Source organism: Oncorhynchus masou, chromosome 17 (assembly GCF_036934945.1).
Source record: "Oncorhynchus masou masou isolate Uvic2021 chromosome 17, UVic_Omas_1.1, whole genome shotgun sequence".
Taxonomy (NCBI): Eukaryota; Metazoa; Chordata; class Actinopteri; order Salmoniformes; family Salmonidae; genus Oncorhynchus; species Oncorhynchus masou.
The window spans coordinates 24,850,280-24,863,531 of NC_088228.1; the positions used below are offsets into that span (position 1 = coordinate 24,850,280).

Genomic DNA, 13,252 nt, shown 5'->3' on the forward strand with positions numbered 1-13,252 from the left:
TATACCACGGCTAAGGGCTGTGCCCTGGCACTCCGCGTTGGGTCGTGCCTAAAAACACCCCTTAGCCGTGGTATATTGGCCATTATACCACACCTCCTTGGGCCTTATTGCTTAACAATAGACCATTGCACCATACCAAATCTTCCCAGATCCTTCATCTGCACTTATGGACTGCCCTCTTCAATTCGAAACAAAGGTTTTCATTGGGGTTCAAGTCTGGAGACTGAGTTGCCATTGCAAAACGTTGATTGTGGTCAATTAAGTTGTTTAAAGTTTTATTAGTCGTATGTATGGGAAACACATGGTATACACTGTCCAACAAAATCCTTACTTGCAGGTTCCTTCGACAATGCAACAATAAGAAATCAAATATAAACAAAGTAAAATGGCTCAGTAGAATAGAATAAACATTTTTGTATCAGTATAATACAGGAAGGCACAATTTAAATCCAATATTTGACACACTTTGGGGACGGGGGGGGGGTTAGGGGGCAAGTGTTTATATTGTGCAGTATTTAGAAATCATAATACGAGTCTGGTAGCAGCAGTTGTGTCACGTCTGCTCCACGCCAGAATACTAACCACCGGTCCTGGGATTCATCATTACGCACACCTGCGAATCATTATGATTCACACCTGTACTCCATTACCTTCATCATTTTCTCCCCTTTATGTCCTTCTCCAGTTGGTATTGTTCTTGTGTTGTTTTGTTGTTTTATTAAAACATTTCACCTGCACCTGCTTCCGACTCACTGCCTCATCATTACAAGTTGTGATGTGTGTGTGTGTGTAGCATACGTTTATATGTGGGTATGTGCGAAGGTGTGTTGAGTCAGTGTAGGTGGTCAGTCCAGTTCAAGTGTTCAGCAGTTTGATGGCTTGTAGATAGAAACTTTCTCTGACCCTGTTGGTATCAGACCTCATGCTCTGATACCATCTGCCCGACGGTAAGGGAGAGAGAACAGCTCGTGGCTGGGGTTTCTAGGGTACTTGATGGTACTGCGATCTTTCCTCAGGTGTCCTGGATGGGTGGGAGCATGGTCCCAGTAATGTACTGGGCCGTCTTCACAACCCACTTGAGGGCCTTGCAGTTGTGGAAGGAGCAATTCCCATACCAGGTCGCGAAGCAACCGGTCAGGACCTTCTCGATGGTGCAGCAGTAGTATTTGGAGAAAACCTGGGATGGCATTCCGAATTTCTTCAGCCGCCTTAGAACGTAGAAATGCTGTTGCGGCCTCTTGACAAGAGTGGTTGTGTTATTGGTCAATGTCAAGTCCTCAGCGATGTGTACACCGAGGAATTTAAAATTGCAGACTCTCTACCGCAGTCCTGTTGATACGGATGGGGCCATGTTCCCTCCTCTGCTTCCTGAAGTCAATAATAAATTCCTTTGTTTTGCTGATGTTGAGGGAGGTTGTCCTGGCACTACAATGCCAGTTCACTTACTTCCTCCCTATAGGCTGACTCGTCATTGATAGTTATCAGGCCTACCTACAATCGCGGTGCCATCAGCAAACTTGATGGACTAGGTGTCGTGCAAAGCCACACAGGGGTGGGTGAACAGGGAGAACAGAAGAGGGCTGAGGACACACCCCTGGGAGTCGTTGTGGAGGAGGTGTTGTTGCCAATGATCACATCCTGTGGTCTGCCTGTCTGAAACACCAGGATCCAGTTGCAAAGGGTGGTGTCCAGACCCAGATCTCTGAGCTTGGTGTCAAGCCTGGTGTCAACACCCTCTGCCTTTTTTTAAGGTATCTCCGATCAACAGACGCATATCTGTATTCCCAGTCATGTGAAATCCATAGATTAGGGCCTAATGAATTTATTACAATTGATTGATTTTCTTATATGAACTGTAACTCATTAAAATCTTGGAAATTGTTGCGTTTATATTTTTGTTCAGCGTAGTAGAATTAAGTGTTCGTGAAGAGCTGGAACAAACATCTGTAAACTCCTGTCTTAAATTTGCTCTCATGTACTGAACAAGTTTATGAATGTTAGAGGTTCATCTCCGGGATATCCCTCACTTGGGAATTACTTCTTCGACAATGGACTGTGTTTTAAGGACCCACAGATAGAGGAAAACCAATAAAAATGTTAACATTTATTCAAAGTGTTGATGTCCACATGTTTTTAGTTTAGAGGCTTGGGCATCTGGTGACTGCAGTTAATCTGTCTATTCCTCTGCAAGGAGAGAGAAAGTCACCAATAATATTACAATTCATTCTATTGAACATTTATTCCTGTTTGATATGCATTTATATTGGATATGTTATCCTGTTATCACATGCCAGTATTTGTTTTGTATCCAATGCATTTAGCTTACATTAGGATGAAGTAACCATATTACCTTTCAATATTAGTTACCGACAAACGTAAGCATGTTAAATTGAACATCTGTGTCATGTAATAATATGCAAGGGTGTGATAGTTGTATGAATTAAATCACAATTCAAGACTACGCATTAGAAAAAAACATCAGCTCTAATGCAATATTAGCTTCACAGTGAAACTCCACTATTCTGGCTATTGATCATTCTTAAACAGCCAGTAAAATAGCTTATTTAGTTATCACAAAAAAAATCAGTCTAAGATATCATGGAATCTTACCAGTCACATCCACAACGATGAAGCAGGGAGGAGGTGAGGGCCCTCGGAGTGTGGTGTCAGGAAAATAACCTCACACTCAACGTCAACAAATCTAAGGAGATGATTGTGGACTTCAGGAAACAGCAGAGGGAACACCCCCCTATCCACATCGATGGAACAGTAGTGGAGAGGGTAGTAAGTTTTAAGTTCCTCGGCGTACACATCACAGACAAACTGAATTGGTCCACCCACACAGACAGCATCGTGAAGAAGGCGCAGCAGCGCCTCTTCAACCTCAGGAGGCTGAAGAAATTTGGCTTGTCACCAAAAGCACTCACATACTTCTACAGATGCACAATCGAGAGCATCCTGTCGGGGTGTATCACTGCCTGGTACGGCAACTGCTCCGCCCACAACCGTAAGGCTCTCCAGAGGGTAGTGAGGTCTGCACAACGCATCACCGGGGGCAAACTACCTGCCCTCCAGGACACCTACACCACCCGATGTCACAGGAAGGCCATAAAGATCATCAAGGACAACAACCACCCGAGCCATTGCCTGTTCACCCTGCTATCATCCAGAAGGCGAGGTCAGTACAAGTGCATCAAAGCTGGGACCGAGAGACTGAAAAACAGCTTCTATCTCAAGGCCATCAGACTGTTAAACAGCCACCACTAACATTGAGTGGCTGCTGCCAACACACTGACTGAACTCCAGCCACTTTAATAATGGGAATTGATGGGAAATGATGTAAAATATATCACTAGCCACTTTAAACAATGCTACCTAATATAATGTTTACATACCCTACATTATTCATCGCATATGTATACGTATATACTGTACTCTATATCATCTACTGCATCTTTATGTAATACATGTATCACTAGCCACTTTAACTATGCCACTTTGTTTACATACTCATCTCATATGTATATACTGTACTCAATACCATCTACTGTATCTTGCCTATGCCACTCTGTACCATCACTCATTCATATATCTTTATGTAAATATTCTTTATCCCCTTACACTTGTGTCTATAAGGTAGTAGTTTTGGAATTGTTAGTTAGATTACTTGTTGGTTATTACTGCATTGTCGGAACTAGAAGCACAAGCATTTCGCTACACTCGCATTAACATCTGCTAACCATGTGTATGTGACAAATAAATTTTGATTTGATTTGAGCTGCAGACCAAGCAATATGCGAGAGGAGGACCCTATACTGTAGGATAATTGTCATGGTCGGTGTCAATTTCATTCATGAACAGGTACTGAGGATATCAATTCTGTTACTTGTTATTCGTATCAGATATTCCCATTTTGGGCTAGGTCACTGAATAGCTAGCACCAGTTGCTCACGCTGCTACAGTGGCTACAAACATCTCACCCCTCGTGGAATGGTTTATCACGTGATGCTGCCTTTGAATCACTTCCCAAGTGGCAGTAACCGAATAGAAAAGTGATACCTACTAAGGTAGGTGCCTTTGGAGGTAGGTAGGCAGCTGAGTTGGGGAAATAATAAGAGTAGGCTACGTCAACATTAGTTTCCATTCATACAAAGTTTCAAAACAATTGCCCAGCAATGGGCGTAAACTCCTGATGCTCTAAGCCGAAGTGTGCTGATCGGACCACTGCGTTACGGCAGTTCACAATGCTCTAGCAAGCCGTAAAAATACTTGATGGTGTGAGGTTCGTTGGTTTGCTGGTTTGCAGAGCCAAACCATAGCCCCTTAGGTATGGTATGACAGTGCATTGTATAGCCTACAAACACCACTTCCAGCTGCCCCAAGGCGGTGATTCTAAATATTCAAAAACATTTTTTAAATCTCCTGCTTCAGTATTATTTTTCTCCTGCGACGAAATGGGTCATATTAAGATCCGAAATCTGTATGTATGCACTCACGCAGCTGAGTTGGGGAATAGCTTTCAAGATTCTTAGAATTGGTAATACAGTCAGGTGGGGGGGGAAGAAAGATCAGCACTGCTGAAAGAACACCAGTCCATCTATAGATTTTAAAGTGAGGAGCAGCAGAGACCGGTAAAAGATGGGTCTTCTAGTCATCTCTCCAAATGTGTCCCTGATGTGCTCATGTTAATTTAGTGAATAAGCTTTGAGTGATTTAAAACCACACTTTTTTTGCTTCTTTTCTCCAACCGCAGACAGAGTGAAATAAATAGACTGATGGGCCATTTAATATTCACCAGCCTGGCCATCAATTCAGGGGTTTGCTTTACAGCCGGCTTGGGATGCCTAGGCTCTGGCAGGAGCCATTGTAACCTTGCAGGGGATGATGATCAGATTACGATGCTTTATGACTGCAAATTGGATGTAATCTAATTGTCTGTTTCCAAGCAATAAAAATTGCATCAATAAAGACCGAGAGAAAGTGGATCTGGTGATGAAGTGGGAAGGCTTCTGGCAGGAGACCAAATAGGGAGAGAGTAAATAGAGGGGGGGGAAAAGAGGGCGAGAAAGCGAGAGAGAGGCGAGGCAGACAGTTAAGAGACCGATCAAGAACAAACAGATGATATTCCCAAAGGAAGTGAAGCAGGACAAGAAGCACATAGTATGTCATACCTCGCAGCTCTGCCACCTGTTGGGGATGTTGGCCCTTAGTTTCTGGTCACACACCACCCTCCTCATCTCTTCCACTGAGGGGTCTGACTGGACCAGGTCATAGTAGGGCAGCTGGTAGTCCTCGTGGATACCTGGGGAGCAACAGACACGGGATGGGATTAGACACAAGGCCAATGGCAATCTAGGAACAAATTCTGACAAAGTGTTGAAAATATCAGAGAAAGGCAAATGATGACTCCAAGACTTAGAGGGACAGACTAAACTAGAGTCAGAGTGAGTCCCACAATATATCCCAAACCTTGGGCCTTGTGTCAGTGGCATCCTGCACTGTGTAACAGACATGAGGCTTTCAGAAATTAGCTGCGGTCCTTGGGGCCAAAACGACTCACTGTGTGATAAGTGCTAAAGGAGCGTAGTGTTATCTCCAGTAGTGGGTAAAGTACTCATTGTCATACTTGAGTAAAAGTAAAGATACCTTAATAGGAAATGACTCAAGTAAAAGTCACCCAATAAAATACTATTTGAGTAAGTCTAAAAGTACATGGTTTTAAATATACCTAAGTATTAAAAGTAAATATAATTGCTAAGATGTACTTATGTATCAAAGGTCAAAGTATAAACCATTACAGATTCCTTATTTTAAGCAAACCAGATGGTACAATTTACAAATAGCCAGGGTCACACACCAACAGTCAGACATAATTTACAAATGAAGCATTTGTGTTTAGTCCGCCAGATCATAGGCAGTAGGGATGAACAGGGATGTTCTCTTGATAAGTGTGTGAATTGGACCATTTTCCTGTCAAAATGTAACGAGTAGTTTTGGGTGTGAGGGAAAATGTATGGAGTAAAAAGTACATTATTTTCTTTAGTAATGTAGAGAAGTAAAAGTAGGCAAAAATAACAAAGTAAACTACAGATACCTAAAAAAACTACTTAAGTAGTAATTTAAAGTATTTTTACTTAAGTACACAACACCACTAGTTCTCACCTCCTATTGAGCATCTCCGTGCGATCTCCCAGAACACCAGGCCCATGGCGTAGATGTCTGCCCGCTTGAACGACTCAAAATGCTTCATATTGATTGAGTCATCCAGGACTTCAGGGGCCATGTACCTGAGGAGACATTCACCAGACAGTTCTCTTCAGACACAGGGTCGACAACATGAGCTTTTTACTCACTCTTCATTCTCAAAGAGTATCCTGAGTGATCAGGGTGAACAAGTGTACTCTCAGTTAAGAGGTAATGAATGTACTATGCTGGTTTAAACATGAACGTTCTAAAGATGAATATTCTACACTGACCTTTTCTGATCCAAAGCTCCAAATCTGGATTTAAACATCCCTGTACATTCTCAGTCTATTGTCTAATCCTTTACTAGGAGATAATCTGATCGAGGCGAGCCTTGCAGTGTCGTCAGGAGAGTGGGAGCGTAAAAGGGCAGGAGCGAGAGAAAAGGGCTATAGTAGGTTAGAGGTCACAAGAAAGGTCAAACCCAGACAACACTCAGAATTTTTATTAGCCCGTCACACTGTCACTGACTGCAGTGCAGCGCTGCGTGGTGGGAGGCCCGCGTGTGTGTTCCTGCGTTGAAGAGACGGTTGGCAGCAGACACAGAGAAACATCAGTGAAGGGGATTGGCTGTGACATGCTCCTGCCCAATGCTTGCTAGTGTCTTGCTGAGACCAGCCAAGCCTCCCAGCACTGCTCTACACGCCCCATGATGCAACACATCACGATCAACATGCCTCCCTCACACTCCCATCCATCCCTCTGTACAGCCTTAGCTTGACACAGGTAACCATTTTCACACCCTCATCTATCCTTTACACATCAAATCTCACATCCTTACTAATTCCTTTTAGCACTGGAAACCACACTGGAGTGGACACATTGTCCTCTTAATTATATGACAGAAATAATGTACATTTGTGAGAAATAGCATTAGTGTAGAAAATACAAGTAATGCTGGCAATACTTTAAAGACATGCTCCGGAACTACTAAGTATATTTTAAATGTGTAGTTCATACAAGCATAATCTATGAGCAGAATTACTGTCGTACCTTAAATTCCCTAGTTTGAAAGCAAATTTTTCTGGAATCTGTGCTGCGCAATTTCCCCTACATCCCCCCCCCACACGCGGGCCAGCCCACTAGCGATTTGAATCCTAGCCAATGAGTTTTAGCGCCTTGTCATTTGAGTGACATCTAGCAAGATGCACACAGAAGAGCGAGAGAGAGAAAGAGCAATGATGTGGTGCACATACTGTACCAGTCAAAAGTGTGGACACACCTACTCATTCAAGGGTTTTTCTTTTATTTTGACTATTTTCTACATTGTAGAATAATAGTGAAGACATTAAAACTATGAAATAACACATATGGAATCATGTAAACAAGAAAAAAAGAGTTCAAAAAACAAATCAAAAATATATTTTAGATATTTGAGATTCTTCAAAGTAGCCACCCTTTGGCTTGATGACAGCTTTGCACACTTTTGGCATTCTCTCAACCAGCTTCACCTGGAATGATTTTCCAAAAGTCTTGATAGACCTCAACCATCTCAATTGGGTTGAGGTTGGGTGATTGTGGAGGCCAGGTCATCTGATGCAGCACTACATCACTCTCCATCTCGGTCAAATAGCCCTTACACAGCCTGGAGGTGTTGGGTCCTTGTCCTGTTGAAAAACAAATGAAATCCCATCTGGTTTGCTAAATAAATTCTAAATAAACCACTGACAGTGTCATCAGCAAAGCACCCCCACACCACCTCCTACATGCTTCACGGTGGGAACCACACATGCATAGATCATCGGTTCACCTACTGTGTGTCTCACAAAGACCAAAGGACAGGTTTCCACAGGTCTAATGTCCATTGCTCGTGTTTCTTGGCCCAAGCAAGTCTCTTCTTCTTATTGGTGCCCTTTAGTAGTGGTTTCTTTGCAGCAATTTAACATGATGGCCTGATTTACACAGTGTCCTCTAAACAGTTGATGTTGAGATGTGTCTGTTACTTGAACTCTGAAGAATTTATTTGGGCTTCAATTTCTGAGAATGGTAACTCTAAGGAACTTCTCCTTTGCAGCAGATATAACTCTTGGTCTTCCTTTCCTGTGGTGGTCCTCATGAGAGACAGTTTCATCATAGCGTTTGATGGTTTTTGCAACCGCACTTGAAGAAACTTTCAAAGTTCTTGACTGACCTTCATGTCTTAAAGTAATGATGAACTGTCGTGTCGCTTTGCTAATTTGAGATATTCTTGCCTTAATATGGACTTGGTCTTTAACAAATAGGGCTATCTTCTGTATACCACACCTACCTTGTCACATCACAACTGATTGACTCAAAGCATTAAGAAGGAAAGAAATTCCACAAATGAACTTCTAACAAGGCACACCTGTTAATTTAAATGCATTCCAGGTGACTACATCATGAAGCTGGTTGAGAGAATGCCAAGAGTGTGAAAGCTGTCATCAAGGCAAAGGGTGGCTACTTTGAATAATATATATTTTGATTTAACACTTTTTTGGTTACTACATGATTCCATATGTGTTATTTCATAGTTTTGATGTCTTCACTATTATTCTACAATGTAGAAAATAGTAAAAATATTGAAAATCCCTTGGTTGAGTAGGTGTCTAAACTTTTGACTGGTACTGTATCTGCACATGTGACATAGTACACCATTTTCAGGAACCACTTTTAGCTCGTGAGCTCTACTTTCAGAACTACTGGCTAAAAAGTATAAAAAAGTACCGGAGAATCTTTAAACTTCTACCTGAGTAGAGTAATGGACCAAACAGAACAGATTTCAATCCTTTGCCAACACATGCTCCGTCTACTGAGCCGTTTAAGATTTCAGAGATAAAGCTGTGTCTACTCCTCAGCACTCTCTTTCCCCCTTCACTCCTCAGCTCTCCCACTATCACCCACAGGCATCTAATATCAACAGGCTCTATGACTAAGATGTGATTTTCCCTGAGCACAAGCCACAGACAGACTCAATACTGACGTTACACTAGTAAGGGCATACACACAGCCGTGTGGATTAAGGCATCAGAGAAAAACAATGTAACCTGCACTCAAGTAGAGTTATGGTTCATCCAAATAAGATTACAAATTACATTAAATATACGTCTGTGCTTCTATATGTGTTTTTGTGTTTCAAGTTATATTACTCGTATTTACAGGATACATATGGTATACACTGTCCAATGAAATGCTTACTTGTAGGTTCCTTCGACAATGCAACAATACAAAATAAATTATAAGAATACAGAAGTAAATGGCTCAATGGAAAAGAATAAAACATTAGCATAAGAATAAACATTTAGAATAAACATTTTAGCATAAGAATAATACATGAATGAAGGCACGTGTGTGTGTGTGGATGTATCCCCCCAGACAATGGTTTCCCTGTGCAGTAGGGCTGTCCCTGACAACAACAAAAAATCTTGGTCGACCAAGAGTTGTCTGTTCTTTCTTTCAAATTTTAAAATGTGTATTTTTCCATATACACACACCGTATGTGTTTGAATAAAATCAACTATGCTGAACAAAAATATAAAACGTAACGATTTCAAAGATTTTACTGAGTTAGTTCATAAGGAAATCAGTCAATTTAAATAAATAAATTAGGCCCCAATCTATGGGCAAGGTTTTAGCCATGGGTGGGCCTTGGAGGGCATAGGCTCATCCACTTGGCAGCCAGGCCCACCCACTGGAGGTAGGCCCTGCATTCAGAATGTGTTTTTCTCCCAGGGCTTTATTACAGATAGAAATACTCCTCAGCACCCCCCACCCCCACACAAACGATCCTGCAGTTGAAGAAACAGGATGTGGAGGTCCTGAGCTGTTGTGGTTACACGTGGTCTGCAGTTGTGAGCATGCTTGAACATCCTGCTAAATTCTGTAAAAGGACATTGGAAGCAGTTTTTGGTAGAGAAATTAACATTCAATTCTCTGGCAACAGCTCTGTTGGACATTCCTGCTTTCAGCATGCCAATTGCACGATTCCTCAAAACATGAGACATCTATGGCATTGCGTTGTGTGACAAAACTGCACATTTTAGAGTGGCCTTTTATTGCCCCCAGCTCAAGGTGCACCTGTGTAATGATCATGCTGTTTAATCAGCCTCTTGCTATGCCACACCTATCAGGTGGCTGGATTATCTTTGCAAAGGAGAAATGCTCACTAACAGGGATTTAAACAAATTTGTGCACACAATTTGAGAGAAATAAGCTTTTTCTGCATATGGAAAATGTACGTTTTTTTTCAGCTCATGAAACATGGGACCAACACTTTACATGTTGCGTTTATATTATTATAATTTTACCCCCCTTTTCATGATATCCAATTGGTAGTTACCATCGAGTCTCATCGCTGCATCTTATCCAACGGGCTTGGGAGAGGCGAAGGTCAAGTCATGCATCCTCCAAAACATCACCCACCAAGCCTCGCTGCTTTTTAACTTCTTCGATATAGGGGGCGCTCTTTTCATTTTTGGATGAAAAACGTTCCCGTTTTAAACAAGATATTTTGTCACAAAAAGATGCTCAACTATGCATATAATTGACAGCTTTGGAAGGAAAACACTCTGACGTTTCCAAAACTGCAAAGATATTGTCTGTGAGTGCCACAGAACTGATGCTACAGGCGAAACCCAGATAAAAATCCAACCAGGAAATGCCACATTTTTTGAAATCGCCTCATTCCAATGACTCCTTATATGGCTGTGGAGGAGCTAGGAGTCAGCTTATATTTTCCACGTTTTCCCCAAGGTGTCTGCAGCATTGTGACGTATTTGTCGTAATATCATTGGAAGATTGACCATAAGAGACTACATCTACCAGTTGGTCGCTTGGTGTCCTCAGTCGCATTTATTGAGTAATCTCCAGCTGCAGTATTTTTCCATTTGTCTTTGATGAGAAACCGACTGCCATGAATGATTTTTCATCGAATAGAATTGTGAAAAACACCTTGAGGATTGATTCTAAACAACTTTTGCCATGTTTCTGTCGATATTATGGAGCTAATTTAGAAAAAGGTTTGGCGTTGTGTTGACTGTTGTTAACAAAAGTCTAAGCTTGAGCAAATATATTTATTTCATTTAATTTGCGATTTTCATGAATAGTTAACGTTGCGTTATGCTAATGAGCTTGAGGCTATAAATAGGATCCCGGATCCGGGATTGCTCGACGCAAGAAGTTAATGTGCAGAAATGTTTTGGTACCCTTCCCCAGATCTGTGCCGCAACACAATCCTGTCTCGGATCTCTATGGACAATTCCTTCGACCTCATTGCTTGGTTTTCGCTCTGACATGCACTGTCAACTGTGGGACCTTATATAGACAGGTGTGTACCTTTCCAAATCTTCTCCAATCAATTGAATTTACCACAGGTTGACTCCAATCAAGTTGTAGAAACATCAAGGATGATTAATGGAAACAGGATACACCTGAGCTCAATTTCAAGTATCATAGTAAAGGATCTGAATACTTATGGAAGTAAGGTGTCTCTGTTGTTTTCTTATACAAATTTACATTTCTAAAAACCTGTTTTCACTTTGTCATTATGGGGTATTGTGTGTAGATTGAGGAGGAAAAACATGTATTTAATTAATTTAAGAATAAAGCTGTAACATAACAAAATGTGGAAAAAGTCAAGAGGCCTGAATACTTTCCGAATACACTGTATGTGGATGATGTATAAAGCCAGGAACATTTAACAGCTAGGCTATTGATTATAGACCCAATTAAGTTGGCGTTTCCTCTTTCCTACATTTTCTGAAGACAATTAAGACAAGGGCTGTTATCTCACTCCGCTGCTGCCTCTGCTGCATTGTTCTCAAGACCAATATACTGGTTAACTTTAATATTATGCACATATGAACATAGGAAAACAATTCAAAAAGTGCACTGAAGATGTTTCAGAACCGCGGACAGCGACCACTATCCAACGCAGGAGAAAGCACATTTGTTATAAAATAATCTATTTATTTGTGTTGTACAATTATTTTTACATAACATGTCTTATGCCCGATGTCCACCAGATGCATATACATTTTGTTTTGCCGGATGCCTAGACATATTTTCCGTACAATAAAGCAAGGCACATGTTGAAAATATTGAACGCATGCGGTACGCAGGACCGCAGCCTAGTGTGTGTTGTGTGCTGCTCCATTGACAATGAATAACTTCCGCCGGAGCGCCATGAGTTTGATGCATCTGGTGGACATGAGGCCTTAGAGTGATGGACCGTGCCATCCCAGGGGGCTCCGCAATGGATTAGTCCACTGAGACAGGCGCGTATCAGACAGGTGTCTTGCGCACCAAAAATGTAAAATTGCAACTGCTCCACTAAAGAAATTCCGGTCGACCAACAGCCTAACTACCAATCCTCTAAATGGAGTCAGCCCTACTGTGCAGCCAGTCACCTCTTGGTTCCCACTCTGTGATTGGGGGCGATGTCGATGGTGTCGGTGGCGGAGTCGTGGCGGACAGCCAATCCCAGGTCAGCGATGCAGCAGGTACCATTCTTCTTCACCAGGATGTTCTTAGACTTCAGGTCGCGGTGGGCGATGGCTGGTTTACCTGGGGGGAGAGGGTGGGAGAGAAGTGGAAAAGGAAAATATCTATACAGAGAAAGGAAAAGCTGAGTGCAGAGTAAAACCACCACATTTCATAACTCTATATATATATGTTATGTGGATACATGTGCCACATTTGATTGGTCCTCCTCACCTTGCGTGCCGACAATCTCCATGTGCAGGTGAGCCAGGCCACTGGAGGTGGACAAGGACAGCTTGATCATGCCCTCCACTGTCACCGTGTACCTGTTCAAGTAGTCAAACAGGGAGCCATGCTCATGGTAATCTGATACCAGCCACAGCTGGGTCCACGTGCCGTTATCTTTGAGGAGAGCAAGGACAGCGAGAGGGGTAGAGGGAGGAGAGTGTGAAAGAGAGTGAGCTACCGTATCCTATTCCACAGGGAAACACTTTACATAATGATTGCACTTACAACAGATTATCTCATCATTGAAAGGCTGCCTGCTAGCATCCTGACAATACTGTCTGGG

At 42.1% G+C, this 13,252-nt stretch overlaps 1 protein-coding gene across 2 annotated transcripts in view; it reads right to left on the reverse strand.

Annotated features, from left to right (window-relative positions):
• The window catches only part of LOC135558756 (TGF-beta receptor type-1-like), a 106,840-nt gene that overhangs the window by 24,909 nt on the left and 68,679 nt on the right, over positions 1–13,252 (reverse strand). For both annotated transcript variants that reach the window (XM_064992846.1, XM_064992845.1), the window contains 4 exons: positions 12,916–13,083; positions 12,609–12,765; positions 6,163–6,287; positions 5,172–5,302 (listed from right to left, as the gene is read on the reverse strand). In XM_064992846.1, coding sequence (XP_064848918.1) covers positions 5,172–5,302; positions 6,163–6,287; positions 12,609–12,765; positions 12,916–13,083 — 581 coding nt within the window. The remainder of the gene's footprint in view (positions 1–5,171; positions 5,303–6,162; positions 6,288–12,608; positions 12,766–12,915; positions 13,084–13,252) is intronic.